The following is a 26,026-nucleotide window of genomic DNA, read 5'->3' on the forward strand; positions in this document are numbered from 1 at the left end:
ACCCTACATAAGACCCCTGGAATGGAAATCGTCATGTTGATAACGTGTTTTTCCCAACCGCTGGCGCCTATAACGCCTGCAACCCAGAACACCTGCGCACAACTGGGAGAATAGACAACCCCTTGAGAAAAAAAAATCGGCATTCGACAGTTGGATGGTGTAATACGCATTGCGTGATCCAGCCGAAATATTCAAGGTGAAACAAGAGCGAAATCGCCAGCCGACGGCCAAACGGCCGGGATTGTTCCCCAACTTGACACTCGCAGATTATCGGTAGTAGACGGCACAGATGGTAATTATTAGGGAGGAGGGGGGGCCGTTTCGAGGAATAGCGGCAGTCTGTATACGGGGGTATTCACACTCATGCACCAGGGTTGGCCTGCGGCTTGCTGACGTCATGACCCCGACTGCGTAGGAAATTGATACCGTCGAGAGCGGCAAGGAAGGTGAATAACGCCCTACACCACAAGAGAAAAGAAGGGACGGGGTCAGCTGTGCCCTTTCTCTGTTCCGGTTGGGGCAGGGAAAAAGAGACTCACCAGAGGAAGAAGCCGAAGGCGACGGCGGCCTCGGAGGCGCCGCAGTAGGTGTTGGCGTCGCATTGGTAGGGTCCGCCTACCAGGACGGCGAGAGCGATGGCGCCGGCGAACCAGAAGACGGTAGTGATGAGGTTCAAGGCGAGGGCGGCGAGGGAGTGGAAGACGTTGGCAAAGTACAGGGGGGTGAGGCCGACGTAGGCCAGCACGAGCAGCGACCAGACCGAGTTAAAGATCATGAAGTTCACCTGCGACGGCGAGTAGTACCCAAGCCCGTACCAGCCGCGATAAAAACTCGACACTAGAGGTGGCGAACGGGAGCGCGCCGGTCAGCTTTGTCTTTCCTATCTATATGTTCGTCCGTCCCACGCTCGGGCAGGGATGGCGCACGGCATCGCATCGCTAACGCCAGCGACGAGCAAGCGCGGTAGTGGGGGCGGTAGGATGGGACGTACTATAAGCCGTGAGGCCGAGCTCGATAATGGCGAAAATCACGGCGACGACGTGGACGATGGGGATAAATCTGTGTAGATTCGCCATCTTTGCGGGTAGCGACGACGGCGACGACACTTTCTGGCGAAAGCTCCCTCTCTTTTCGTACTCGTGCTGGGAGGCAGCAAGGATGGGTAGGGGCGATGATGCTCGGTTGTGGCCTCGATGGAGATTTCGTGATGTCTCGGATCGCGCTGGCGATGACGGCTCTATGGTACACGATATAGCCGCGTATAGGTAGGTAGGTAGGTAGGTAGATATGTGCGTATAGGGGTGCTTTCGTATCAACGGCGGCGACGAGGTAGATCTGATGGGCAAGCTCAAGAGGGAAAACGAAAGGTTAGCCTGTAGGGCAAGTAACCTACGTAAGGCGTAACAGGTATAGTATATATACTGTCTAGCCTGTCCGTCCGCGGCCGCAGGCGTAGCTAACCACTACTGCTCTTGGGCGCCTACGTGCTGATTCGCTACGGCGCCGGACGTCCACGCAGGTTTTCCTGTGGCATGGCGTGGCATGACACGGGAACCGTGGCGGTTGGCATTCAGGGAGGCGGCCGTCTCGACGTGTATGCGTGATCCACCCATGACGACGATTCGTCTAGCTAGGACAAGATCGGGGCTCGGCGGGTACATTGTCTTGTCCCGCTGCGCAGGTACCCCTCAGATACCTCCAGGGAGTCAGGTAGGTGGCGTATGTGTAGATATCTCTGCCTACCTACATAAGGAGGTTAGGTAGGCAGGTATGTTCCTATGCCTCTCCATCCTTTGTCTCGATTCCTCTTCTTTTTTCTCCCAGTCCAAAAACGTCTCCTTTGTCGTCGCTACAGGCAGGTACCTGGGTACATGGCCCTCAACCGCTAGTGCGTCATTCGTCACCCCTAGGCCGTTATCGCCCACCTGCCTTCCCATAAGCGCAGCCCACCAGGATGCCAGCTATGACGTATGCAGCGCTACCCCGCCGTAGGCACGGATAGCTATTACGTAATTGCATTTGGCCTCGCTGCAGCGAAGCTGCTTCTATCGTGCCGTCTTTGCCATACTGCAGGTACCTAAGGTACCTAATAAGTGCATGGTACTAGGTACCAGGTAGGTACCTAAGAGAGAGGAGACCTCGCATACGTACGGTCCATTATATATAGGTACCTATGCCTTACCGCAAGACGCTTTAAAAGGTACCTACGGCTATGTAGGCAGACGGGTTAGGCGCCTATGAACAATTCGTAGGGAGACAGGTATCCTAAGGGGCTGTGATCATTCACGTTCTCCGAGGGGAGATGAGGATAGGTATATTGTCAAGTTTACGCAGACAAAGCGCCCTACCACAATATCGCTATCGATAGCCCCCCCCCCCCCCCCCAGTCCTCGTCATATAATTGGTGTGGGTGGTAGCGACGTTCATCTCAATCGTTGGGTCAAGGACTAGGTATTGAGACTTTTATACGTCTCTACTCGCGGGTGGTTATATAATTCGCATAAAACGACATGTATCTCTCTTCCTTAAAAAGACGGATATCTGAATGCCTACATCGTGATATAGGGCTGTCCGAGGCTGGTTGGTTCTTCGCATAGGATCACCACAGACAGGTGATCCCGAGATTGATGTCCCCATTAAACTTGGGGCCAATTCGGGATCGGTGGCTCATCAAACAGCCAAACCATCTGCCCTTCTCGTAGGTATATGAAGAAAGGAAACCAGGAAGTGATGCCGTGCAACCCATACTTGGGTATACCTATAGGTAATCCTTCGAGTCTCAACATTGTGATGGGATCGTAAATATAATGTTAGCACCCTCGGCAGTGGAGTCCGACTATATAGGTAGAGGTAAGACAGCCAGCCAAGAGAACAGGTCTATCTACGCAACTAAGGCGTGGTAGATGGGAGGTGGAGAGAGCAGATAACAACGCCAACTTCTCGTGGTGATAGCAATGGGTGTCGCAGATGCCTCGCCCGAGAGTGCTCTGGCCTCACTCAGGCCTCTAGACTCATAAATATGGATCGTCATTCGTTGACATTTGGGAACGGCACTCATCTTAGTAACTAGATAGGCTCGGACCTACTACTACAATAGAATTAGGCCCAGAGTCCTCCTTTACTCGATAATCCGGCCGCTAGAAACGTACATGGATTATATGATCTTACAAACAGGGGACTTCTCACCACGTGGCAAGCTAGATTCCTTAACAGACGTCTTGCATGGTGTTACGTAGTAATTGAACCAGCCTATATAAGCCTACATACCGCAAAGCGTGAATGTAGGCGTCTACGTTTTACGCGACACATGGTTAGGAATCATCTTTGGCTAGGGTTTCGGCGAGAAATAAGGAGGGCTTTGCGGCTGAAAAGTCCTCCCCAGCAAACAACATTCACTTATATATTGCCTACCGTAGCCTAGGCGGACGGCCTCCCCCCCTCCCCTCCTCTCCCCCTTTACGCAGTAGGATAATGAACGAAACAAGAAGACGGAGAAGCGGACCAGTGCTCTTAAAAATGAACGGTCAGGAGACAAGCACAGAGGCGACTAGTTAACTGTAAGGCCAGCATATATTCCTCGGCAAGGTCGTCGAGGTCACCTACGGGATAGGTATATACCTACACTCGTGAGGTAATACTTCGCGAGACGTGTATTAGTGATCCAAGATAGGCGAACCGCAACGAGAAGGAAGAGGAAAAACGGTTGAGCGTATGTTTGGATCATGATGATCTTAGTTGGGATCTTACTCGGACAGTGTTGTGTATTGTTCAAGAAGAGTTTTATGGTTGGTAATAGCTCCTTCGGGGGGGGGGGTGGGTGATCGAGTCCGGCGTGAACCAGGACGGCGGAGGCTGCAACACTTTCGGATTTCGTCGAGGTACCATTTCCGTTTCCGGTTTGGCGTTACGTTGACTAGAGGCTTGTGGGAGGCCGTATGATACGACACCGTCCCTCCGAGGACGGGGTGAGTTATTATCTTCGGCAGAGGGCTCTTCGGTATTTGGCGTACCTGTCTAATATCCGGGATATCACTAGTTACCGGTGCCGTCTGCCGTGAGGGGACTAGGGACCAACGGGGACACACTAGCCTATCGCTTAGGTTATCGGCAGCGGTTAGAGGAACAAAGAGGCGATGGGGCTCTCTACCGACCCGAGTTGAGTTCCTTAGAAAAATCACGAGCCCGTCCGTATCGATGAGCTCATCGCCGTCGCCCAATGGTACCGCGCGTCGCTCACCCAATCCACGCCATTACCCGTCCACACGATGTGGGAAATCTGCCAACCGCTAACTAAATATCTACTTATTCGTTCCAACGTTGCGCTCCCAATGCGAAGCACATCCACCCGGTATCCATATCACCGTAGGTGGCCTGGAGAACCATCCCGAGTTCGAGCCAAGACGGCTACGATCATTTGTAATCACAGTAGCTCATACCACCTAGCGAATATTATTTATAATATATCCCACTTAGGCCATCCCCGCCTGGCTGGCGGCTCGTAGTATTATAAATACCCAGCTGTTGCAGGCCCGGCAGTGCTCGTTATAAGAGGCTCGATATTATTAAGATATCAGTCTGACCCTACTCGTCTAGCATTCTTCGGGACGGACAGAATCATCGCCAACCTAACAACCCCTCGGAGACAACTCTTGTGTAAGGACGTACACACGCATACCATGGCAGGCAGTATTAAAAACGTAGCCGTCGTTGGGGTGAGCGCTCCACGAGAAATGAAGATACCCTTGGTACATGCTGTCGCTAATTTCCGTCGCGAAGGCCTCAGGCAATGTTGGTAAGGATGTCGTCCAAGAACTCCTCAACGCCGGCTTCAGCGTGACCGCACTCACGCGGGAGGGGTCTACGTCCACCTTCCCGGCCAACGTCGTCTCCAAAAAGGTCGACTACCAATCCGTCGAGTCCCTGACGTCGGCCCTCGACGGGCAAGATGCCGTGGTGTCCACCATTGCCACTCCGGCCATCGGTAGCCAGCTTGCGCTCGTGGACGCCGCCGTCGCGGCCAAGGTCAAGCGTTTTATCCCTTCCGAATTCGGCGTCAATACGAGGATCATCGCCGGCACCCCCATCGGTGACATCCTCCAAGGAAAAATCAAGACTGTCGACTATCTCGTCAGCAAGTCTCAGGAAAACCCGTCGTTCACCTGGACTGGCGTCTCGACCGGGCTCTTTTTCGACCGGGTACGTTGAAGAGTTAAATGATCCGTCTCCAACATGTCTCCCCGCGCACGTTCGTAAAGCTAATATTAATATCGCCCGCCTAGGGACTTAAATACGGTAGCATCGGGTTCGATAAGAAGTCTAAGACAGCGACTATCTACGACTCTGGCAACGAACCCGTGCAGGTGTCGAATCTCTCCTTCATCGGCAGGGCTATTGTCGCGATCCTGTCGCAGCCGGATAAGTCGGCAAACCAGTATTTATCCATCGCGTCCTTCAACCCGACCCAGAACCAGATCCTCGAGATCGTCGAGGCGGAGACGGGGGAGAAGTGGAAGGTAGAGCGCGCCAGCACCGCTGAGGAGAAGAAGATCGGGGTGGAGAAGCTGAGCAAGGGAGACTACAGTGCTTTCTCCAACCTCCTGCGCGGGCGCCTCTTCACCGACGGCGCCAACCTCGCTGCCAAAGGAGAGAATAGCGCTAACGACCTGCTCGGGCTCAAGGAAGAAGATTTGACAGCAACCCTACGGGAGTGGCTACGCGGTTGACGAAGCGCGACGCGACCCCCGAACCCCGTCTCCGTGCGTGAATAAAACTACGTATCGTATGCTAATAAAGGCAAAGAGTTTTCGGCACGAAGTGATCGTAGTATCGTTTTAATCACCCTGATATATACAAGTTTAAGTTAGCAGCCGACCATAAATCGACTGTCACTTTTTCGTAACCGGTGCCCCTTATCGCCACCCTCACCCAACCCGCTCTCCCTTCTCGATACCGCAGAGGCATTGTACACGGCTATATGTATATATATAATATATACCTATACAGATGCAAGCCTGCTAAGCATTCCGAGATAACCAGCACTTGGGAGGCCGTGCTCTTTTGGTATGTTTTTCTTAAGCAAGGGTGGGGACTTCCCATGGGGCCCAGTCGGCGACGGCCACGTTCGCGGTGCTCTTCTCGACAGCCGGGGGCACTGTAGTCCCGGCGAGGAGGAAGTAGTTGATGTAGGCCGTGAGCTCGGACTGCTGAGAAGACGGGAACTGGCAGTGGCTGTGGCCGCCGACGAGAGAGAAGCCCATGTTTGTGGGCACACCAAGACCCTTGTAGACGAGGCGGCCGGCCTTCATGCAGCCGGTCGTGCTGACGGGGCCCAGCCAGTCGATGTCGTTCTCGAAGACGATCAGGCCGCGCGGGGCTACTAGGGCGGCCAGCATGTGGTGATCTTCGGGCATCGTGCTAGTCTTGGTCGCGTACTGGTTCAGGTTTTGGCTGAACCACACGTTCTCGCCTATGATCTGACCGGCCGTCTGGATGTTCCGGCCTTTACTCTTCTCGTCGTCCGAAATACGCCAGCAGGCGGCACCCCCGGAACCCGACTCCTGCGGAAGCGTGAGGGCAATGCGGTTGGCCAGCGCACCGACAACAAACGCGCCCTTGCCGTTCCGGGAGCAGCCTGTGGTCCCGAGCCTCGTGGGGTCGATGCCCGTCTTGTCAGCGCCCAACTGCTCGAGGCCGTCGATGAGACGATCCACGCCCCAAGCCCAGGCGGTCAACGCGCCGGCAGAGTGAGTGTTTCCGAACAAGGTGTAGAAGGCGCCCTGGCCGCGGGACTGACCAGACGCCTGCGAGGCGAACTGGTCGTTGCTGAAGCCGATGGTGCCGACAGTTCCCGGGATCGGCAGCGAGGAGCCGCCAATGGTGACGATGGCCGGGCCGGGGGTGGTGCTGGGCTTCCTGATGGAGGCGTTGATAGTCACGGATTTAGATCCCACCGTGACCTTGACCGACAGGGTGGTTCCTGACAGCGAGGCCTCGACCTTGTCGGGAGGTGGAGGGTACGTGCCCAGCTCGAACTGCTGCAGGAGTTTGCTGATCTCTTGCTGGCGGCAGTTCCAGTCGGCTTTGCTGGCGACCTTCTTCCCATCCTCAAAGGTAAACGGGTCCGGCAGCTTGGCGAAGCTCACAGTCGAGTAGCTGCCCTTGACTGCGCACTCGGTACCATTCTGGCGCCCGTAGATTTCGGCGAACGGCAGAGCGCAGGCTGTAGTCCCTAGCAAGAGGACGGAAACCAGGCGACGCATCATTTTGGACGCGATAATATGAACGGGAGGGCAGGAGAGGCTTCCGAAGTGGGTATGCTTCGTTGGTGTCGAGTGTCTAGAAGATGGTGGCTCGGAGTGTGGGAGCAACTCTTATTAAATACCTATACATGTGCCGGCACACTCGAGCATGACCGTGGGGCGAGCCACACCCTTCCCCCTGTCGCTTCGCCAATATCCGGTTGATATTGATGGACATCGGAACAAGGCGACCTTGGGTGTCTAATACCCTTCGCCGTTGAACTAGTTCGTCCAGGAGTTCCGAACGAGCCTCGATGCCACGACGCACCCCGCCTCGAATAACAGCCTTAAAGCTTGCGCATGCTGCCGCCTCGCCGTTCGATGCCAGTGGCGCGCCTAAGCGCCCATCATCGCGCGTGGTGGCTCTGGTCCCTTACACCGAGATCACCTTGGCACTTTGGGAACCAGCCGATGATCAACGGCCAGCGTAGTAACCTCCACACTTCCAAATGCGGAGAGGTTGGCTAATATGGTTAATATCACGCGGATGCGTGGTGAAATATCCATGTAGCTAGGGTGACATTGATACAATTGCTACCCCAAGCCTGCTAAGCCGCATCCAAATGATGTTTATTTTATCCTACATTCACGAGCGCCTAGTCGTCTTTCTGGGAACTCACCGGGTCCGATTCCTGAGAGGAATATCGAATAGCCTCCCGTCCCCTCCGAATGCCATTCTTTGCGAGAGTGGCGGTATATGGCGTCTGAGCCAGGCGGCATACTATTCGTATAGCGGGTGGAGGACGCAAATCCTACTTACCATCGGGGTCCTCGACTCCTTATCACGACACGATCGTTGTACCCCTATCCGCACTCTACCATCACGTCCTCGCCACCCTTGCATGATCGATAGTAGCAATAAGTTTCTCGTAGACGACGCAGTAAGTAATGTGTTGTGTGAGAGGAATATCCACAGTGCAATGTTCACGTTTCCTCTATTGAATATGGCTAATTCCAAAGTTCCTATCCTCGGTTGCGAGGACGGAGCATCTTAACTGGGACATGCTGTAAATAGCCGAACAGGCAGGGTCGTATCAGTCCGCTTGCTCGACATTCCGAATTGCCGCTCGTGGCCAACAGGTTGCACAGCTGACCTGTCCGAGTTTCTAAGGTCTCGTCTCGAGTCTGACCCTACTCGCAACATGGTGCGAACAAGTACATAGAAATGGAGGGCCTCCCAGGCTCTTGGCAGTCGGGAATTGCCGTGCGTATTCTTTTCGCTCTTCCGTTTTGACGACCCCAGATGATACTGTTTCAGACATCGCTAACGCTTATCGCACGATGACAGGTTCAGTTCTCTTGGCAGCGTTGCTGTTGCTGGTCGGTTCTGCCGCCGCCCACGGCGGTCTTGCGAACTATACCGTCGGCGACACATGGTATAGGGGGTAAGGTCATGTCATCGGCTTGCGATGGCTAAGCCGCATCGCTAAGAAGAGCGTATCGCTGAATGCAGAATAGATACGACCCGGACCAACCTTTGGAGGCGCAAGAAGGCCAGCCGTGGATGGTCCAGCGCATATGGGCGACCATAGACCCAATCTTCTTCGTGAACGACACCGGCCTCGCGTGCAATAACCCGGGTACGGCGCCACCATCGTACATCCCTATCACCGCCGGGGACAACATCACGGCTGTCTATTGGTACTGGCTCCACCCAGTCGGGCCTATGACTGTGTGGCTTGCAGACTGCGGGGTGTCTTGCGAGGACATCGACGTGAACGACTTGAACTTCTTCAAGATATGGGAAGCCGGCCTTCTGGAGGGGAATCTCGTGGAAGGCATCTGGTATCAGAAGAAGTTTCAGAACTGGGATGGCTCCCCAGATCTATGGCCTGTCACGATCCCCGCCACGATTAAGCCAGGCCTATACATAATAAGACACGAGATACTGAGCATCCACATTGAAAATAAGCCACAGTTCTACCCCGAATGCGCACACCTGAATATCACTGGTAACGGCACGGCCGTGCCGCCGTCTGAGTACTATGCGAAGTTCCCAGGGTCTTATAAGGAGGACGGTAGGCTACTCCCACGCGCGAGCCCTGCATCCCCCCTTCTTCCAATCCCCGTTGTCGCGCTATAAAGCCTGCTAACAACGACAGACCCATCACTGAGAATCGACATTTACGCCGATGAAATGAAGACGATAATAGTGAGACACCTAACTAGCTAGTTCTGTCGAGGCGAATGCTAATGCGAGACATAGAACTACACGATTGCAGGCCCGCCAGTGTGGGATGGGTGAGTGGGGTAACTCCCGCGCCTTGAGAGACGAACAATGTTAATACAGATTTGACAGATTCGTAAACAAATATTGTCACCAGTGCTGAGGTGCCGGTGGAAACGATAGTTTAGGGGACGAAGTATTCCGGGAACGTACCTCTTAATATAAACCAACAACGGCAGTATTGCCCATCTGACATGAGCATGCCTACCAACAAACCATGACACCTAAATTCTTGACTCATGAGGCTAGTGGGGGAACTTCCGGCCGTCACCTAAATATCCGGGGGCCAGTTCGTCTCCGGTAGGTGGGCTTACGCGAGCGCGGTGAGGTCGTGTCGTGTCGTGCCGGTGCCAAGCAGGCGTATTTGGTGTGAGGAATATTAGACGGTATTCTCTGGGCCGCTCTGGGCCGCTCTACCTATCTTCACAACTTCCCCTGTCGCTGCGTCTTCACTCAATCTCCATCCATCCACACGCCGCCGTTCACGAGCGCCGTAAACTTGCCTTTCCTAGCAAGCAATTCATCATATGACCCAACTTCGACCACTCGCCCTTCGTCAACTACAGCAATACGGTCCATCATATGCATCATATCCTCGCTGTGAGTGACCACGATAACAGACATCCCCTCTCGTGCCATGCTGGGGTAGACACTAGCCTCGGCAGGCCGCATCAAGGTTTCTATCGTGTGCCTGACGGCCTCGGCGCTCTCTGTATCTAGCGCACTGGTAGGCTCGTCAAGAATTAGAGCACTCGGGCGTCTGGCTAAAGCTCTGGCAATACAGACTCTCTGCGCCTGTCCGCCGCTGAGCGCCTGTCCACCGTCACCCACGACTGTGTCGTAGCCAGCCGCTAAACCGTGAATGAATTCATGGATCCCCGCCTCTCTAGCTGCTCTCTCAAGGTTATCTAGAGTCCGAAGTGGCGAATCCTTTCCCAGGCCGTAGAAAATATTTGCCGCGAGAGAGGCGGGGAAGAGGAAAGCTGCTTGGGGGACGTAACCAAAGTGGGTTCGAAGGCTCCTGATATCTACCGCTTCGGTGGGAGTGGAAGCAAAAGTAAGCTGTCGACGGTTGTTTCTATCCATTGAAGTACTGTCGGAAGAGTCTGGCTCGTACAGACCTAGGATAATAGATGCGATAGTACTTTTACCGCATCCAGAGGGGCCGACGATGGCGGTAGATGTGCCAGCATCGAAGCGTAGGGTGAGATTTCGAAGTGTAGGTTGGTGTTTCGACGGATAGGTAAATGATAGGCCTTGCATTCTGATCGGAAAAGGCGTCGGGGGCTTGATTTTCCCCTTTGATTCTAAGGAGATACACGGTGCCAAAGTCGTATAGTATAGTAGCTGTGTGGCGGCAGCCTGGGCGGCAGTGAGGCTGGGTATGGAGTTCAGCGTATTTGATGCTGTTGTCAGACCGATGACAAGTAGATTCACAACTTGTAGGATAGCCTGCACCGTTATCCCCCCTTGCGTAGCGAGTTTAGTCGCATACCAGAAAGTGAGAGCCATCATAAACCAGAGCATAGACTGCCAGCAAGCGAATAGGGTAGCCGTCCAAAAGGCCTTTCTGACACCAATTCCGAAGGTCCTACGGGCGAATCCCCCATGCCTTTCAGAGAAGAAGCGTTCTAGTGCCAAGGCGCGGACAACACGTATGTTGACGAAAGTCTCAGTAACATGAGCGTTCGTATCCTCGGAAGCGTTGTTGTACCGAAGCTCCCACATGTGAGACACATAGCTATACGCTTTTGTCGCCAGTATAAGTAGTGGGGAGCTGCTGAGGGTCACGACCGTGAGCCGCCATGAGATGGCCAATGCCCATGTGATGGAGCCAACGATCATGACAACGATAACCAACAGCAGAGGCGCGAATCGTCCAATTATATTCCGCATCTCCTCGGCATTTCGATCGAGACACTCGTTGATACGGTTAGCAGAGTGCGTCGGATTATCAAACCATACCTTCGGCTGCCGTAGGACTCTGTCGAGTGCTTGCATCCGTAGAGCGTTGATCCAAGATTGTCCCACCAATTGCATCAAATAGAGGCTGAAAAAATTCGACACTGCTCCCATCGAAGCAATTACTAGTAGGTACAGCGCCCACTTCAGACCGGCAGCCTTCCGATCGCCATCCTCATACAACACTGAAAGAAGGTTTGCAAAGACGACAGAGAAGGCCGGAACGGTCCCCGCAGCGACGATGCACATGAGAAGCCCTATTGCGACGTATAACTTCTCTCTCCAAGTGAGCACTGGCCAGACAGTCTTGTATATCATCCACAGTGGTGTCTTTTCCGTTTTAGACCCAGGCTCCATCTTCTCATGTGGCTGGTGGTCTCCCGCAGGCACAGTGTTCATCTGTAATTGCCTCTCTTTTTGGGAGGAGCCAGTCCGGCTATCCTGCACCATATTTCCTCGGTCTCGAAGAAGCTTCCAAGTAGAGTTACCGTGAAATAGTTGATGACCGACCTCCGACGTCGAGACCCGGCTTCTGGCGGATGAGATGGCTAGCAAGGGGCCATTCTGAGGAGCCCCATCTGACTTATCTTCATGGTCCCAATACTGCCTGCCGAGAAACTGCAGGGTCATCATATTCGAAACCCTAGTTAGAGAAGCACTTAATAGATACCGGCTGTCATGCCGTCGGTCAAGGCGCTGAAAACGGTCAAGTCGAGGATAATCGACATTGTCCCAAGGCTGAGCAAAGTTGATGGGGGCGCTGCTCTCAGCATGCAATTCACCTTTTCGATCATCCTTCCCTAGGGAGGCTAATGAGGAGAACATGCCCCCTTTCCGACGCTGGAGGTCTTTTCTGAAGCCTTGCTGCACAACCCGAGCATCGTCCATCACGTAAACGAAATCGTCATCCTTGATCTGCGCTACTTCGTGAGTAATGATAATTGTTGTCTTGCCCTGCCGCCACTGTCTGATCGCATCCATGATCAGATTTCGGCTCACTGGATCCAACCCGCTGGTGATTTCGTCGAGGATAAGAATGGGAGGGTCACGCAATCTTGCTCTTGCGAGGGCCAGTCGCTGTTTTTGCCCACCGCTGAGGTTATGGCCACCTGCCCCCACATATGTATCAAGTCCGTTGGGAAGTGAAGCTATCGTGGATTGGAGCAGGGCCGTCTCGCACGCAGCCATGATGTCAGCCCTGGAAACATCATCGCGACTCTTCCTACCCATCGCTATGTTTTCCATAAAGGTATCGTTGAAGAGTACACTCGTCTGTTGGACCAACGTGACGTTGCTCCTTACCCAGTCAACGTCAAGCGTCTCGAGTGAGTGCCCGCCGACTAGGATACTGCCGCTCAGGGGCTTGTAAAATTTCACCAATAGATTTCCGAGCGTGCTCTTTCCAGATCCGCTTCGTCCGATAACGAAATACAGCTTTCCAGCACCAAAGAAGAATGAGGAGTTCCTTAGCACGATCGTGGATGGGTTGGACGGGTATGCGAAACTGACCTTGAGGTTCACGCGTTAGTGAGTGATAAAACAACTCGTGTCTGTGACCCTTACATCGCTAATTTCGATATCGCCAGGACGCCCCCGCGGGCGGTGACCTCCCATCATTTGCAGAACTCTGCGCCCGTTTTCGAGATCGTGGGCGATGAAATATAGTGCCTGCCCCGCGGACATGCCCCTAACCAGCGACGTATACATCGGCACAGATGACTGGATGGCCTGGAGGGCGGCGAGGGTGGCGTAAAAGGTGGTTATGATATTGCCCGGGCTTAGTCCGTCGTCGACAAGGTAGGCACCGTAGTAGAACCCTATCACAAACATGCTGTCGATCCAGAACCTGGTGAACCCTATTTGGTATGCATTGGCCCTGGCTTGGATGAGATATCTACGCATGGATTGTCGAATTGCTCGAAGATATTGCAGTGTTTCGTTGTCGACACCATCGAAGACCTTTACGAGATCTATCGCGGTTATGGCCGATATCGCGTACTTCGACGCTCGGCCGAGCGCCTGTTTCTGCGCCTGCATAGCTGATTTCAGATTGCGTGTCAGTAGGCGAAGAACAATGGTGGCCAGAGGCACGGTAGCCATGAGCACGAGCGTGAGCTTCCACGAGCCGTAGAATGCAACGGCTAGATTGGCGATCAACGTAGCAATCTCTTCAGAAAGCGAGCCGAGCACTATGGAAGACGCCATCTGAAGTTCTCGAGTCTGCCTATCGCGATATTAGAATTGGCGGTTAGCCCGAGGGAGTAGTGCGTACGTCTGCATCCTTACTAGTAGGCTGGCGACCCCATCGACTTGACAGTCGAACCAGCCCATATCCTTATCCAGGAGCGCCTTAAATAGCTTTATGCGAATGTCTCTTGCCTGGATTTCGCTGAAGACAATCCAGCAGAACATGAAGGCAAAATTGACAAGCCATCCTAGTCCACCGACCGAGACCAACACAACACACCAGTACGAGACTTGGGCAACGGTTTCTGGCCCAGCCAGACGCCCTGCTCCAAAGTTGGAAATTACAGCAAATATTCTACCCATGAGAATGGCCAAGGAGGTCTTGAGGGCGCCGGAAAACAGCGCTGCTACCAGGCCCGCTGCTAGAGGACCGAAATGACGCCGTGTTGTAAAAGCGAAGACATGTTTGAGGGACGGTAGCTGGCGCGATGATATATCGTCCTCCGATTTGCTTCCGGTGCGAACGTGGCTGGTTTTCGAATGCGAACGAGACATAATGAGGCTCTAGCTTGTTAGTCTCGCTATCGCCAGACTCAAGGATATGACATCGTCTTTTCGTATAGCGGAAGCCAACTTCGTTTATTTGGGATTGCCAGCGGACTATCGATTTTTCCCCAACGACGAACATTTCTATCAACAGGCTCCCGCTTGGGTGAGAATTGTTTTCTTGGTGGCGACGTCCTTTGTCCTCTGGTCCTTATGAATGCAGCCATAGTGTACTGGCAATAGACATCAATACCACGGGGTCAATGAGGCTTAAATAAGGCACAAAGAGCTCAATTCGGCAAGATCCCCTTCCTCTGGCGGGTAACGAGGGCATTTACTCGAACTTCAGATTGATGGTACTGGGCGGCCACGTGCCTATGATCATACCTGAACATGATTCCCTGGCCTTATAGTGAAGGAATGTGTCGTATGTAAACACGCGGGAATCATTGCGTACCAATGACTTTTTTTCCCGCAAGGTTCGACTGCTGCCCATTCCAGTAATCAAGAATAACCCCCCAAAGAGATTCAACCCTGTGAGTAGCAATGATTCGCCGTACACTTCACAGAGACGTTATGCAGCAAAGTACCTCACAAAGACTTTTAAATAGCCTGCTCGTGTAATCGTGGATGTGTGGACATCTGCTCGCGAGAGGTTTTTGTGAAGGCGGCAGCACCCTTTGCAGTCCAAATCATTCTGGATATGTCTGTTCAACGAAGTAGGTCAAGTTCCGTGTCGGTGGCATGTGGCTTTGCCGCCTTCTCAAGCCTTGGCCGCTGCTCTGGCCTTCTCGTAGATCCAATCGTTGAGACCGGCCCTGTTTCTTGCTATCTCGACGGCATAGAACTGCATCCTGGGAACTACGATAGTAAACATTAGCGCGTAAAACCCTAATGTTTAAATGAGGGGTATCGGTACCAAAGATGGTCGTGTCCTGCTCGTACTCTACTTTGGGGCTCGTCCGCAGCATGGTGCCGAAGTTATAGTCGTCCACCCTTTTGTCGTATGCCATCATAAACTTGCGCCACCGCTCCTTGCCCGTCTTACTTTTCAACTCATTCTCGTCAATCGTAGCGGCGGGATCGAATTCGGGGAACTCGGCCTTGAGATGCTCGTAGATTTCGTCGTCCATCTTGGTCAGACGTAACGAGGATCCCTTGACCTTCTTAAGAATGGACCAGTACGTCTCGAGATGTTGTACAGCTACGCGCAAGCCAGAGACAGCAGGGGTCAGCGTTAGCAGGTTTGGGTCCCGGGAGCACCACTGACCTTTGACTGCGAACTGCTTCTCGATCTATTACGGATCAGCAGGCTATCGCGCAGGCAGGTCTGCCAAGGGTGGCCAGCTCAGGTTGTCTTACATCCTCCAGGTTGCTCGCATTCTCGGCGTCAAACTGAGCAGGAACAGGCGCAGACATTTTCATGATTTCCTCCATGGCGGCGCATGTGGTGGTTGTGATGGAGGACGAGGGGTAGACGCTGGTAGAAGAGGCAGATGAAGACAAATTGGGTGGAGGATTGTAGCTCCCGATGCACCTTACTCAGGAGTAAGTGGGGTTGGATCGGGGACATAAAAAACCTGTCGTCATCATGTTTCTGGGAGGTACCGAGGTACCTGAGGTTATATGGGGATATATGAGCCACATAGGACGGGAGGTACCTACCTAATGTTCCTACCTTGGGTACCTTGTACCTAGGTAAAGAAATTGAAAGTATACCTCCTATATAAAAAAGAAACTGCTAAAAACATATATTCTAAAAGAAGCCCACGAACTTCCATTGCTTCTCGTCGCTCTCTATCGGATAGGCACCTAACCTAAGGCAATTCAACCCGTCGAGTACTCGGTCAAGGGCATACCATTCTGAGCAGCGCTTGTTTCGTTACAGGGTCTCATATTCGCGTGCTCACCTGTACGTTAGATACCCCCCTCTTGTGCTCTAACGCCTGTCTTGTGGTTAGCAACGGGGCCAACGGGATTGTTACCTCGTTTCAAGACACTCACGATCGCAAATGCACTCCTCCGCCGAATCTTGTCCCCAAATAGCACCAGCACCCAGGGCACGACCGTTAGGGCCGTGGCGATAGCCCCAAGCAACCCGCCCATCGCGTTCTCCCCCAAATTCCGGATAAGCGGTCCCGTCACGAGCGGAAACGCCCCGCCAAGAACGTTACGACAGAAGGATTGCGCCGCCAGTGCAGAAGATGCGTACGTCTGGTAGGTATCGGCGAGGTAGTTGAACGTGGCTAGGTAAATGTAAAAGATGCCAATGCTGGCAAGAAATATTGCCAGGGCAGGAACCATCCAATGGATAGACGGTTGTGAGGCGAAGCCGAATAGGTACAGGCCAGCCGGGAGCAGGACCGAGGTAAAACAGGTAAAGTATAGCCGCGATTCGGGCGACTCGGCGGGAAATCTTCGCCGTAAGGACTCCCAGAGCGTCCGGGCCCCGGTCGTTCCGGAACTACTCCCTGAACCATCGGAATCCGAGCCATCGGATCTCGACTGCCAACTAGGATGCTGGAGCAGCCCCTCTTGATATATCCCCACGGTGGTTGCAAGTATAGAGCCTATTATCATAGCAGTGAAGACGTAGCCGGATTGCTCGATGCCGAATTCATACTGTCGTTGAAATACGAGCGGGATGGACCCGAATGTGAGGTAGAGGATGGCCCAAGCAAAGGATACCCACAGCGAGAAGAAGAAGACGATCGGCTCTGTGAATAGAAGTTCGAACGGTCTAAACAACGAGACTTTTATCATCGTAGTAATTGATGCCCGCTGCTCGTCTGCCTTCACCACCCATCTAATTCGCTGCAGCTGAACGCCCTCTCCCGGTGTAGAGCGGCCTCGCGCTATGCGTGCCTGTACTCGCTTCTCGGCTTCCAGGACGCATCCTTCTGGCCCCGATACGACGACGCCGGGATCGTCATCCCGTCCTCCGAACGAGACTCCGAATACACCCCTCTCCTCCAATTCATGATACCACCCGTTTAGAGCCTTCGCTTTCCTCGACAAGAGCACTGGGCCTCGACTCTCCTTGAAGAATGCAGCGACGGCGATCATCAAGACGAAGTCCATGATAACTAGACAAAGAATCAGCGATTTCGATTGTCGCATCTCTCGACAGGACTTGAGCAGATTTGAGAAAGAAGGAAAACGCACCTTGGTGCCAGAAAACCCATTTCCACCTCTGACCCTCACTCCACCTCTCGACCATCACCCCGGCCGTGAGAGGGCCGAGGCCCGTCCCGACGAGGACGGCGCCGCTGAAAAGGGCCATAGGCGTGTTGCGGTCCTCCTTACCGTACATATCAGCGATAACCCCGCCAACCATGGTGCTGAATACGCTGCCGCCGACCCCCGTGAAGAATCGGGCGATCAGCATCCCGGCCAAATTGGTCACGACACCGCATACAGCCTGGGAGACGACGAAGATGAGCCCGGCGACGGCAAAGATCGGATAGCGCCCATAGACCTCCGAGAGGGGAGCGAGAACCATGGGTGCGATGGCGAAACCAAGGCAAAAGGTGGTGACGCCGACAAGAGCGCCTTCGTGGGTGCTCCCAACATCTGCGGCAATCAAGTCTGCACACTGAGAGTACGCGCCCGCAGCATACGCCGTAAAGCCGGTAGCAACGCAGGAGATGGTTACCATGATCCCTTTGCGTATTGCAGGCCAGGCCAATGGATCCACATATTGCGAAAGGTCCGGGCATGCTGGCAGGCCATCGTAGCCCAAGGCCCCATTACTCAGGTTCGGGCGTGCTAACGCGGTGTCAAAGGTCAGGTAGAGGTATGTTATGGGAGTATTGGCGTCTAGAAAAGATGTATTATGGGTCAGCGTTTCCTCAATCATAACTCTTGGGGAATCGGTTTCTACAACACGATTAGGGCCGTCTTGGAACGAATCGAGGCCGAATAACGAGGCATCCTTAACCTGAGGAACGGACTCCGCCCCGGATATCTCACATGAAGTTCCCATGTTACAGAGTCGCATAGCTACATCAGGGAAACCCCGAAACGAAAAAAAAATTTTGGGTAGGTGAACCCTTATAAGTGAACGCGTAAGTACGAGAATAACCCTTATACTTACCTATTCGTCATAGCCCTAATATTACATCGATGATTTGCATTGAAAAATAGACACTTCCTTCAGAGTAGTCTAACCGGTGAGGAAAGATCTGGCGCAGTCATAGATATTCCCGGTTATTTCCGCGCCTGGCATGTGGATATTTTTCTTCTGCCAGGAGACTGAGCAAACAATAGGGTCGTAGGCCTGATTAACTCCGGCCTACTTCCGACCTAAGTAGTACCGATCGTGATCAGCAATCAATTGATTTCGCACCCTGAGATTCTTTCCAACCTAAATTACCGCAAATCAACTTCTCGTGTGCCGATTTTACGGCCTGTTACCCGAAGAGGAGCCCTCTACCGCCGCCACTAGTAGTGTTGCGACGTTAGCAGAACCAACGAACCAAGATGGTGCGGCTTGCCTTCTGAAGTACCTCATCGCCCACGGCGGAACATCACCCTGCATCAATGTGTTCATCATAGCTTTCGTTAAGGGCCCTAGCTTTCAATTCAGTTGGTGATTTTGGTCGTTGGAAAGCGTTGTTCGGCACAGAGCATGGCAAAAAGGTCGGATGCCCATCTAAGTCAGTAGTAGGTATTATTATCATGTTCCCAATCCTAAGTGCTCTCTCTCATAGTCCCGCCGTCGGAGATCTACCGCTAGTTGATGGCTCGTGTCTAGAGATCAATTGATTCTGGTATGCTATTTACTGGGATCCTGATCAGCTACATCTCTTCCCTGGTCCGGTTGTGTCCACTTGGTGCCTGTCTGGTCTTGCACAACCAGCAATACTTCATGATCAGAGCCAACAGCCAGACGATACACACACGCGATTATTATCATACCTAGGGCAAAATGAATCGTTGGTCGACCTACTTGAAAATTTTATTGTCAGATTTGGATTCAGCAGTAGATGCGGATTTACTGATTACATAAATAACCAATACTGTGACAGCCAGGAAGCAAGGCAGATTCTAACAGGCTTTTCTAACCCCTACGTTTCACCCAACCTCTGGCAATCTCCCAATATTCTTCTCCGCATCGTTTTTCTTACTTTAGTTCGTTAGTCTATAGAAGCAGTCCCAAGCAACCCAAGCTCAGGTCTCGCCTGCAACCGTCACATGAAACAAAGAATCAATACCGCGAGTAAAGAAGAATAAAGCCGGTTCTCTTCCGAATTCGGACTGGCTCGGAATTCTACCCTATTGACTTAGGAATGGAAGCTTGGTCCAACGAGCTTGCGTGAGCATAGGGACGTATTCAAAAGGTTAACAAACCCTACGAACCAGCGCCTTTCATAGCGAACCTTTCAAATCCGAACAATGTTATCTATCTACCCATACAAGCATTGGCACTCGTTTGTTTTCGACCTAGCGACTCTAGTAAGACGAGATGGCGATCCCCCAGGAAAGCGACAAGCATGGATGGGTAGATAAAGTGCGATGGGAGAATTCTCCGATTAATCCCCTCTTAGATCCTGGGAAGAAATCGAAAGCCATGGCAATTACCTCTGTTCGAAATCCGACTCTGGGTAATAAATCCAAACGTGGAAATTTACGAAAACGCAAGCCCACGAACGCCCAAGACGTGATTGACCTCACGAACGACCGAGACGTGATTGACCTCACGTCGCCGGAGCCAGAAGGTGAAAATGCTGCCCCCGACAGCACACATTCATCGAGAGGCGCTAGGCTGGTAGAGTCTGCCGATGACTACCAGCTGCGACTAGGCCCTGGCTGGACTTTGAACGACGGAACTTATGAGCATGTACCCGAAAATAAGAGGCGTAGGAGGGATGTTCCCTATCCAAGCTTCATCGATCGAAGCTACCGATCCATGCTGGGACTCAACACCCTCCAACTTGCCCGCGATGCCCCGATCAACCTATGCGCTATGGATATTGCAACGGAGCACGTCTGGAGGTGTCTCCCCGACATGGTTAAATCTATTGTCCGAGTGGCACCTCCCAACGGACCCGCACTTTGGAGCATCGATGAGAAGAACCGGCAGGCCATGTACGAGGAGATGGCGCGCCCTGCCTACCTAGACAAGACGACACAGACGACGTTCAGGTTCTACGCAGATCTCAAGGAGACCCCTTGGGTGGTTTGGCCGCTTTGGGTGGAAGATGAATGGGGAAAAGACTACGTTCTGGCCGCTTGGTACGCCGAGGCCAAACTGGAAAATACGTACGATCGCCTCCGAGCATTAACCATATACGACCCTCGTCGAGACCCGTTGCCCGGCCCGGATGGAAAACACGGGTTGCTCGAAAAGCGCCTGGAGCGAATCCGCCTGCGTCTCTTAGAGTTTCTGCGGAATGGGGATTTTGACGTGTCCCAAGTGAAGTACTACGATGGATACTGCAGTCCGATGGCACTCGGCGAGGCCACGTCTGGCGAGAGGTGTTTCGCCGCTGTCAAGGAATTGCTCGAGGATATATGCCGGAAGACGCTCGACGGGTCGCCAGTAGATTCAGCGCCGAAGCCTTTCCCCGATATGGCGCGATGGGTTCATCCGTACCAGTTTCGGATCGAGATGGCTGGCATCAATGCGTGGGTCCTGATGGCAACGTTCGACTTCAACGCCCGCATCGCCGTCGAGTGCGTGATGCCTGACCGGAGGAATGAGATCGTGGCCGACGGGAGGCGGCGGATACTGAAGCCTGATGACCTTGCCGGCCGGAAGCCTGCGCCCCCTTTAGCCGATAAGGACTATCGCATCTAAGCTATAGGTAGTGGAGGAATGGAATCGCGGTGAAACCTCGAGGCTAGACAAGAGATAAGTACTGGTAATGATAAAGCGCATATCCTCTAAACCTGTCTGACATATCAAGTTTGCTGTAGAGAGGAGGGAGTCTGGATTTAGATTTAGAAGTAGCATTTCCTCTCCAACCGAATGGTCCTCTCTAACCGGATGGGTGTCTGAATGTCCATCGGTATAACCACCCGACGGCGGCTCGACGCCGCGATGTTTATGGTCGTAGAATGAGTGACGGCAGAGGAGGTACCTAAGGTACCCTGAGGTACCCTGAGATACCCTGAGATACGTATACGTACCTGATTGGCTGGCTACTATAGGTACTTACCTGCCTGGTAGAGGTATGTTAGATACTTACATAGACAGGTATCTCCTACCTCTCAAGGTACCAGCATGTACATGTACGCACCTGGGTCGTATCGAGGTGCACTGTTCTCCTAACGCGTGTTGCCGCGGTGTCAACTTGAAGATGGAAGCTTGGGCCAAGTCGCGCTTTCCTTTCGTTAATTGAAATTGGATCGCGTCAGACCTTCAATGCGCTTCTGCCCACCTCCCCTTCTACTACCACTACCACTACCAACAGAACAAGCACGTATTACCGGCTAGACAGACGACGGAATTCTTCTACAACTCAACTTCCTCTGTAGCCCTGTTTAATTGCCTAAGGAGAGCGCATTCCACATTTCGTAGAACTTCCTGCTCCTTTCGAGGCAGTGACTTGGTGGCTAGCTGCTCAGTCATCGTTCTACTACACCTCTCCCATCATTGAGACGTCGGCGGTAATTGACTGTGTGGGTTAGCCAAGATGGGGGACACACGAACACCTGCAAAGAAGACGCCTTCTCTATCGAAGAAGACCGGCCCAACGCCGTCGTCAGCCACCGGAAAGCAACAGAGCATTCTTGGCTTCTTTGCCAAATCCTCTCCCATCCCGTCCCCTGCCGCTTCGTGTCTTAAAGAGACTACAAAATCCAACAGGAAACCCTCTACTGTTACACCTATCCCAAGTAGTGACGGCCTAGAGCCTGCTGACTCGCAAGAAAATCACGACTCTGCTGCCACTATAAAGGTACTTAAAGACAATCCGCTCCTCTTCCTCACCACAACCTGCTAACGCCCCAGCTAAGCACCGCGTTTCCACCCTTGCTATCACTATGGATAGCAGTCCAACTCGCAGGGTACAGTTTTCCCGTCCGCACGTATCCGTATTTTTCTCCCACTGATGCCCGTCGCACAGGCCAAAAAGACCGTCAACTACGCCGAGTCCTCGGACGACGATGGTGATGATGTCTTCGTAACCATGAAAGCCTCCCAAGCCCGAAGACGCGGCCGCCAGCGAACCCGGGTGCTTGACGACGACCAGGATGACTACGAGGACAACAAGGATGTCGCTGCTGATGAAGATGGTGCGTATTAACGGGTGCGCCTTGTTGCGAACTGTGGTGTTTTAGTCCTGACTCAGCCTACCGTAGACGAGATGGCCGATTTTGTCGTGTCTGACGACTCGGATGCCCCGACAAAGAAACGGAAACGCCCCAACCAACCTCAGGCTTCTCGGAAGCGTTCGCAGGCGCCACCCCTGGTTTCTAACCGCGATGACGAAGAGGCGATCGACAGGGATAGTGATAATGAGGCGATAGACGATATTCCATCCGCGTCTACTGCTCAGCAATGGCGATACGATCCCGATAGCAGAGAACCTGTGAAACATAGACTAGCCTCCCAGCCTACACCGAAAACTGCGACAAAACAGAAGGCACACACCCGCGATCCCGAGGAGCGATATCCCTGGTTAGCAGCTATTAAGGACATCAATCGGAATCCTCCGTCCCACCCAGACTATGATCCATCGACTGTTTACGTCCCTCCGATGGCATGGGACAACTTTTCGGCCTTCGAAAAGCAATATTGGGAGATCAAGCAGAAGCTATGGGACACCGTTGTCTTCTTCAAGAAGGGCAAGTTCTACGAGCTTTACGAGAACGACGCCACCATAGGCCACCAGCTGTTCGACCTCAAACTCACTGATCGTGTGAACATGCGCATGGTTGGTGTTCCCGAGAGCTCGCTCGACATGTGGGTCAATCAATTCATCGCGAAGGGCTATAAAGTCGCCCGCGTCGACCAGATGGAGACGGCACTGGGGAAGGAGATGCGGGAAAGGGTTGACGTTAAGGCGAAGAAACAGGAGAAGATAATACGTCGGGAGCTCGCTTGCATCCTAACTGGCGGTACGCTGGTCGATGGTGCCATGCTCCAGGATGACACGGCAACGTACTGTGTCGCAATCAAGGAGTCGGTTGTGGGCGACCATCCTGCATTCGGCATCGCCTTTGTCGACGCCGCCACGGGCCAATTCTTCATCTCGGAGTTTGAGGATGATGTGGACCTTACCAAATTTGAGACCTTCGTTGCCCAAACAAATCCCCAGGAGCTTCTCCTCGAAAAGTCTCGCATCTCCACCAAAGCTTTGCGAATCCTCAAGAACAATACCTCCCCCACCACCATATGGAATCATTTCAGATCCGGGACGCAGTTTTGGGAGGCGGATCTTACCCGGCGAGAACTCGAGTGTAACAGCTACTTTGCCGAACACGAAGGGGCGGAAGAGCACTGGCCAAAAGCTCTGGCCGAGGCCAGAGACAAAGATTTGTTGCTCTCTGCCCTCGGTGCACTCATCCAGTACCTAGGAGTGCTGAAAATCGAGCGGAATCTCCTATCACAGGGCAACTTCACCTGGTACAGCCCCATTCAAAAGAATGGCACGCTAATTTTAGACGGCCAAAGTCTTATTAACCTCGAGATCTTCGCGAACTCCGTGAATGGCGGGCCAGCTGGGACACTGTTTACCCTCCTTAACCGATGTGTCACTCCCTTTGGCAAGCGGCTCTTCCGCCAATGGGTGTGTCACCCTCTCTGCAACATACAAAAGATCAACGAGAGGCTCGACGCCGTTGACATGTTCAACGCAGATCTCGCGCTTCGAGATAAATTGTCGTGGCAGATGACGAAAATGCCAGACCTTGAGCGTCTCATATCACGAATTCATGCCGGGGCTTGTCGTCCGGAGGACTTTGTAAGAGTTCTCGAAGGGTTTGAGCAGATTGGTGACACTATAGGCCTCCTCGCCACCCCCGCGACCGGTTGTGGTCTGATCGATCGTCTCGTTTCGAATATGCCGAACCTCGATGAGCCATTGTCATACTGGAAGACCGCTTTCGACCGTAAGAGGGCTCGAGAGGAGAAGATTCTGGTGCCCGGGCGCGGTATCGAGGAAGACTTCGACAGTAGCCACGACAGAATCTCTGAAATTAAAGATGACCTCGAAACACTGCTCAACGAGAAGAAGAAAGAGTTGAAGACCAAATCCCTCAAATTCACGGATGTAGGGAAGGAGATTTACCAGATCGAGGCACCCAAATCAGTCAAAGTCCCCAAGAATTGGCAGCAGATGTCGGCGACAGCTAGTGTCAAACGCTACTACTTCAAAGAGTTAACAGACCTCGTCCGCCAGGTTCAGGAGGCCGAAGAGACTCACTCTCAGCTCGTCCGGGAAGTTGCGCTGCGGTTGTTCAAGCGTTTTGACGTCGACTACGACACTTGGCTGCAGGCCATTCGTATCGTATCCCAGTTGGACTGCCTTTTAAGTCTGGCGAAGGCATCTTCGTCGTTGGGCGAGCCGAGCTGCCGCCCTGTCTTCGTAGACGAAGAGCGCAGCGTAGTCGAATTCGAGGAACTCCGGCACCCTTGCATGATCAATACCGTCGATGATTTCATCCCCAACGATATCGTACTCGGCGGCAGCTCGGCCAAGATAAATCTTCTGACGGGCGCAAATGCTGCCGGTAAATCCACGATTCTCCGAATGGTGAGTCAACCGCTCGTTCCTAGAGCCCCTCCACCAGCTAACGATGTGCGCAGTCGTGTATCGCGGTTATCATGGCGCAGATCGGCTGCTACATCCCGGCCGCGTCGGCCCGGTTAACGCCTTGCGACCGTATCATGTCGCGCCTGGGCGCGAATGACAATATCTTTGCGGCGCAATCCACCTTCTTTGTCGAATTGTCAGAGACTAAGAAAATCCTATCCGAGGCCACTCCGCGAACCCTTGTCATCCTAGACGAGCTGGGCCGTGGCACTTCTAGCTACGACGGAGTCGCCGTAGCTCAGGCCGTTCTGCATCATGTTGCCACCCACATTGGGTGTGTCGGCTTCTTCGCAACCCATTATCACTCTCTTGCCACCGAATTCGAGAACCACCCTGAAATCAGAGCAAAACGCATGCAGATACAGGTCGACGAAAGGCAGCGCCGCATTACCTTCCTATACAAACTAGAGGACGGCGTAGCCGAAGGCAGCTTTGGTATGCACTGTGCAGCCATGTGTGGAATTTCAAATCGCGTCATCGAGAGGGCCGAGGTTGCCGCCAAAGAGTGGGAACACACGAGCAGGCTGAAAGAGAGCCTAGAGCGTGCGCGAGAAGGCTGCTACATCCCTCTAGGCATATTGAGCGATGTCGCAACGATGTTGAACGAGGACGAAGACGAAGGTATCAATACGCGAAGCTTGGAGGTGCTGACAAAGGCTATCGAGGCTCTCTGACAGGTAGGATAGCGCTAAAATGTATCTATTCAAGTCATGTTGCTGTGGCCAGTTTCGAGCCGTAGGGTTATGTACGTATTTAGGACCTATGTGTGCGGAGTTGGCGGGTTCTAGCTAGATAGACTGGGCAGGATAGGTAAATAAGTCAGTTTAATATTAATGGGCTCTAGAGAACGTTCAGGCATGCTTCAAAACGATAGCCCAGCGTAGTACCCTGTCGACTGGTGAGCTATAAGATGTCGGTAGATAGATTGTAGTGGCACGGCATTAGGAGCCTGCTGCTTACACTTCGATATATAAGCGCTAGATCAGCTAGTACTATAACACATGAGTCGGGCGGGAAAAGAGCCGCCGGCGCCTCGTGGACGC

At 53.1% G+C, this 26,026-nt stretch overlaps 9 protein-coding genes across 9 annotated transcripts; 4 read left to right on the forward strand and 5 right to left on the reverse strand.

Moving 5' to 3' along the window:
* Positions 1 to 265: 265 nt before the first annotated feature.
* GGS23DRAFT_348128 (membrane-associating domain-containing protein) lies at positions 266 to 1,309 on the reverse strand. The gene is made up of 3 exons (XM_051513110.1): positions 992 to 1,309; positions 540 to 837; positions 266 to 458 (listed from the first exon to the last, which is right to left on the reverse strand). Exons 1-3 carry the CDS (start codon positions 1,074 to 1,076, stop codon positions 362 to 364), a joined length of 480 nt encoding a protein of 159 aa, XP_051367709.1. The 5' UTR covers positions 1,077 to 1,309; the 3' UTR covers positions 266 to 361.
* Positions 1,310 to 4,524: 3,215 nt separating this feature from the next.
* On the forward strand, positions 4,525 to 5,897 carry GGS23DRAFT_348889 (NAD(P)-binding protein). The gene is made up of 3 exons (XM_051513116.1): positions 4,525 to 4,712; positions 4,777 to 5,196; positions 5,280 to 5,897. The coding sequence occupies exons 1-3, from the start codon at positions 4,677 to 4,679 to the stop codon at positions 5,721 to 5,723; spliced, it is 900 nt and encodes a 299-aa protein (XP_051367710.1). The 5' UTR covers positions 4,525 to 4,676; the 3' UTR covers positions 5,724 to 5,897.
* A 174-nt stretch (positions 5,898 to 6,071) lies between these two features.
* GGS23DRAFT_607868 (carbohydrate esterase family 15 protein) lies at positions 6,072 to 7,262 on the reverse strand (the record flags this gene model as incomplete). The annotated part of the gene is made up of 1 exon (XM_051520115.1): positions 6,072 to 7,262. One exon carries the CDS (start codon positions 7,260 to 7,262, stop codon positions 6,072 to 6,074), a length of 1,191 nt encoding a protein of 396 aa, XP_051367711.1.
* A 1,086-nt stretch (positions 7,263 to 8,348) lies between these two features.
* Positions 8,349 to 9,803, forward strand: GGS23DRAFT_616775 (glycoside hydrolase family 61 protein). The gene is made up of 5 exons (XM_051520805.1): positions 8,349 to 8,683; positions 8,757 to 9,316; positions 9,401 to 9,450; positions 9,505 to 9,539; positions 9,598 to 9,803. Exons 1-5 carry the CDS (start codon positions 8,580 to 8,582, stop codon positions 9,626 to 9,628), a joined length of 780 nt encoding a protein of 259 aa, XP_051367712.1. The 5' UTR covers positions 8,349 to 8,579; the 3' UTR covers positions 9,629 to 9,803.
* Positions 9,804 to 9,872: 69 nt separating this feature from the next.
* GGS23DRAFT_348347 (P-loop containing nucleoside triphosphate hydrolase protein) lies at positions 9,873 to 14,717 on the reverse strand. The gene is made up of 3 exons (XM_051513112.1): positions 13,760 to 14,717; positions 13,051 to 13,711; positions 9,873 to 12,996 (listed from the first exon to the last, which is right to left on the reverse strand). The coding sequence occupies exons 1-3, from the start codon at positions 14,227 to 14,229 to the stop codon at positions 9,979 to 9,981; spliced, it is 4,149 nt and encodes a 1,382-aa protein (XP_051367713.1). The 5' UTR covers positions 14,230 to 14,717; the 3' UTR covers positions 9,873 to 9,978.
* GGS23DRAFT_616781 (DUF757-domain-containing protein) lies at positions 14,577 to 15,657 on the reverse strand (the record flags this gene model as incomplete). Its single annotated transcript, XM_051520806.1, has 3 exons — positions 14,577 to 15,081; positions 15,140 to 15,515; positions 15,583 to 15,657. 3 exons carry the CDS (start codon positions 15,655 to 15,657, stop codon positions 14,984 to 14,986), a joined length of 549 nt encoding a protein of 182 aa, XP_051367714.1. The 3' UTR covers positions 14,577 to 14,983.
* Positions 15,658 to 15,806: 149 nt separating this feature from the next.
* Positions 15,807 to 18,505, reverse strand: GGS23DRAFT_348463 (MFS general substrate transporter). The gene is made up of 2 exons (XM_051513113.1): positions 17,386 to 18,505; positions 15,807 to 17,306 (listed from the first exon to the last, which is right to left on the reverse strand). The coding sequence occupies exons 1-2, from the start codon at positions 18,218 to 18,220 to the stop codon at positions 16,138 to 16,140; spliced, it is 2,004 nt and encodes a 667-aa protein (XP_051367715.1). The 5' UTR covers positions 18,221 to 18,505; the 3' UTR covers positions 15,807 to 16,137.
* Positions 18,506 to 19,474: 969 nt separating this feature from the next.
* GGS23DRAFT_348607 (uncharacterized protein) lies at positions 19,475 to 21,094 on the forward strand. The gene is made up of 2 exons (XM_051513114.1): positions 19,475 to 19,562; positions 19,770 to 21,094. Exon 2 carries the CDS (start codon positions 19,793 to 19,795, stop codon positions 21,020 to 21,022), a length of 1,230 nt encoding a protein of 409 aa, XP_051367716.1. The 5' UTR covers positions 19,475 to 19,562; positions 19,770 to 19,792; the 3' UTR covers positions 21,023 to 21,094.
* A 687-nt stretch (positions 21,095 to 21,781) lies between these two features.
* Positions 21,782 to 25,927, forward strand: GGS23DRAFT_348904 (DNA mismatch repair protein Msh6). The gene is made up of 5 exons (XM_051513117.1): positions 21,782 to 22,124; positions 22,183 to 22,233; positions 22,293 to 22,461; positions 22,528 to 24,923; positions 24,977 to 25,927. The coding sequence occupies exons 1-5, from the start codon at positions 21,861 to 21,863 to the stop codon at positions 25,655 to 25,657; spliced, it is 3,561 nt and encodes a 1,186-aa protein (XP_051367717.1). The 5' UTR covers positions 21,782 to 21,860; the 3' UTR covers positions 25,658 to 25,927.
* Positions 25,928 to 26,026: the final 99 nt, after the last annotated feature.

This window comes from Durotheca rogersii, assembly GCF_024521655.1.
Source record: "Durotheca rogersii strain YMJ 92031201 chromosome Unknown GGS23scaffold_39, whole genome shotgun sequence".
NCBI lineage: Eukaryota > Fungi > Ascomycota > Sordariomycetes > Xylariales > Xylariaceae > Durotheca > Durotheca rogersii.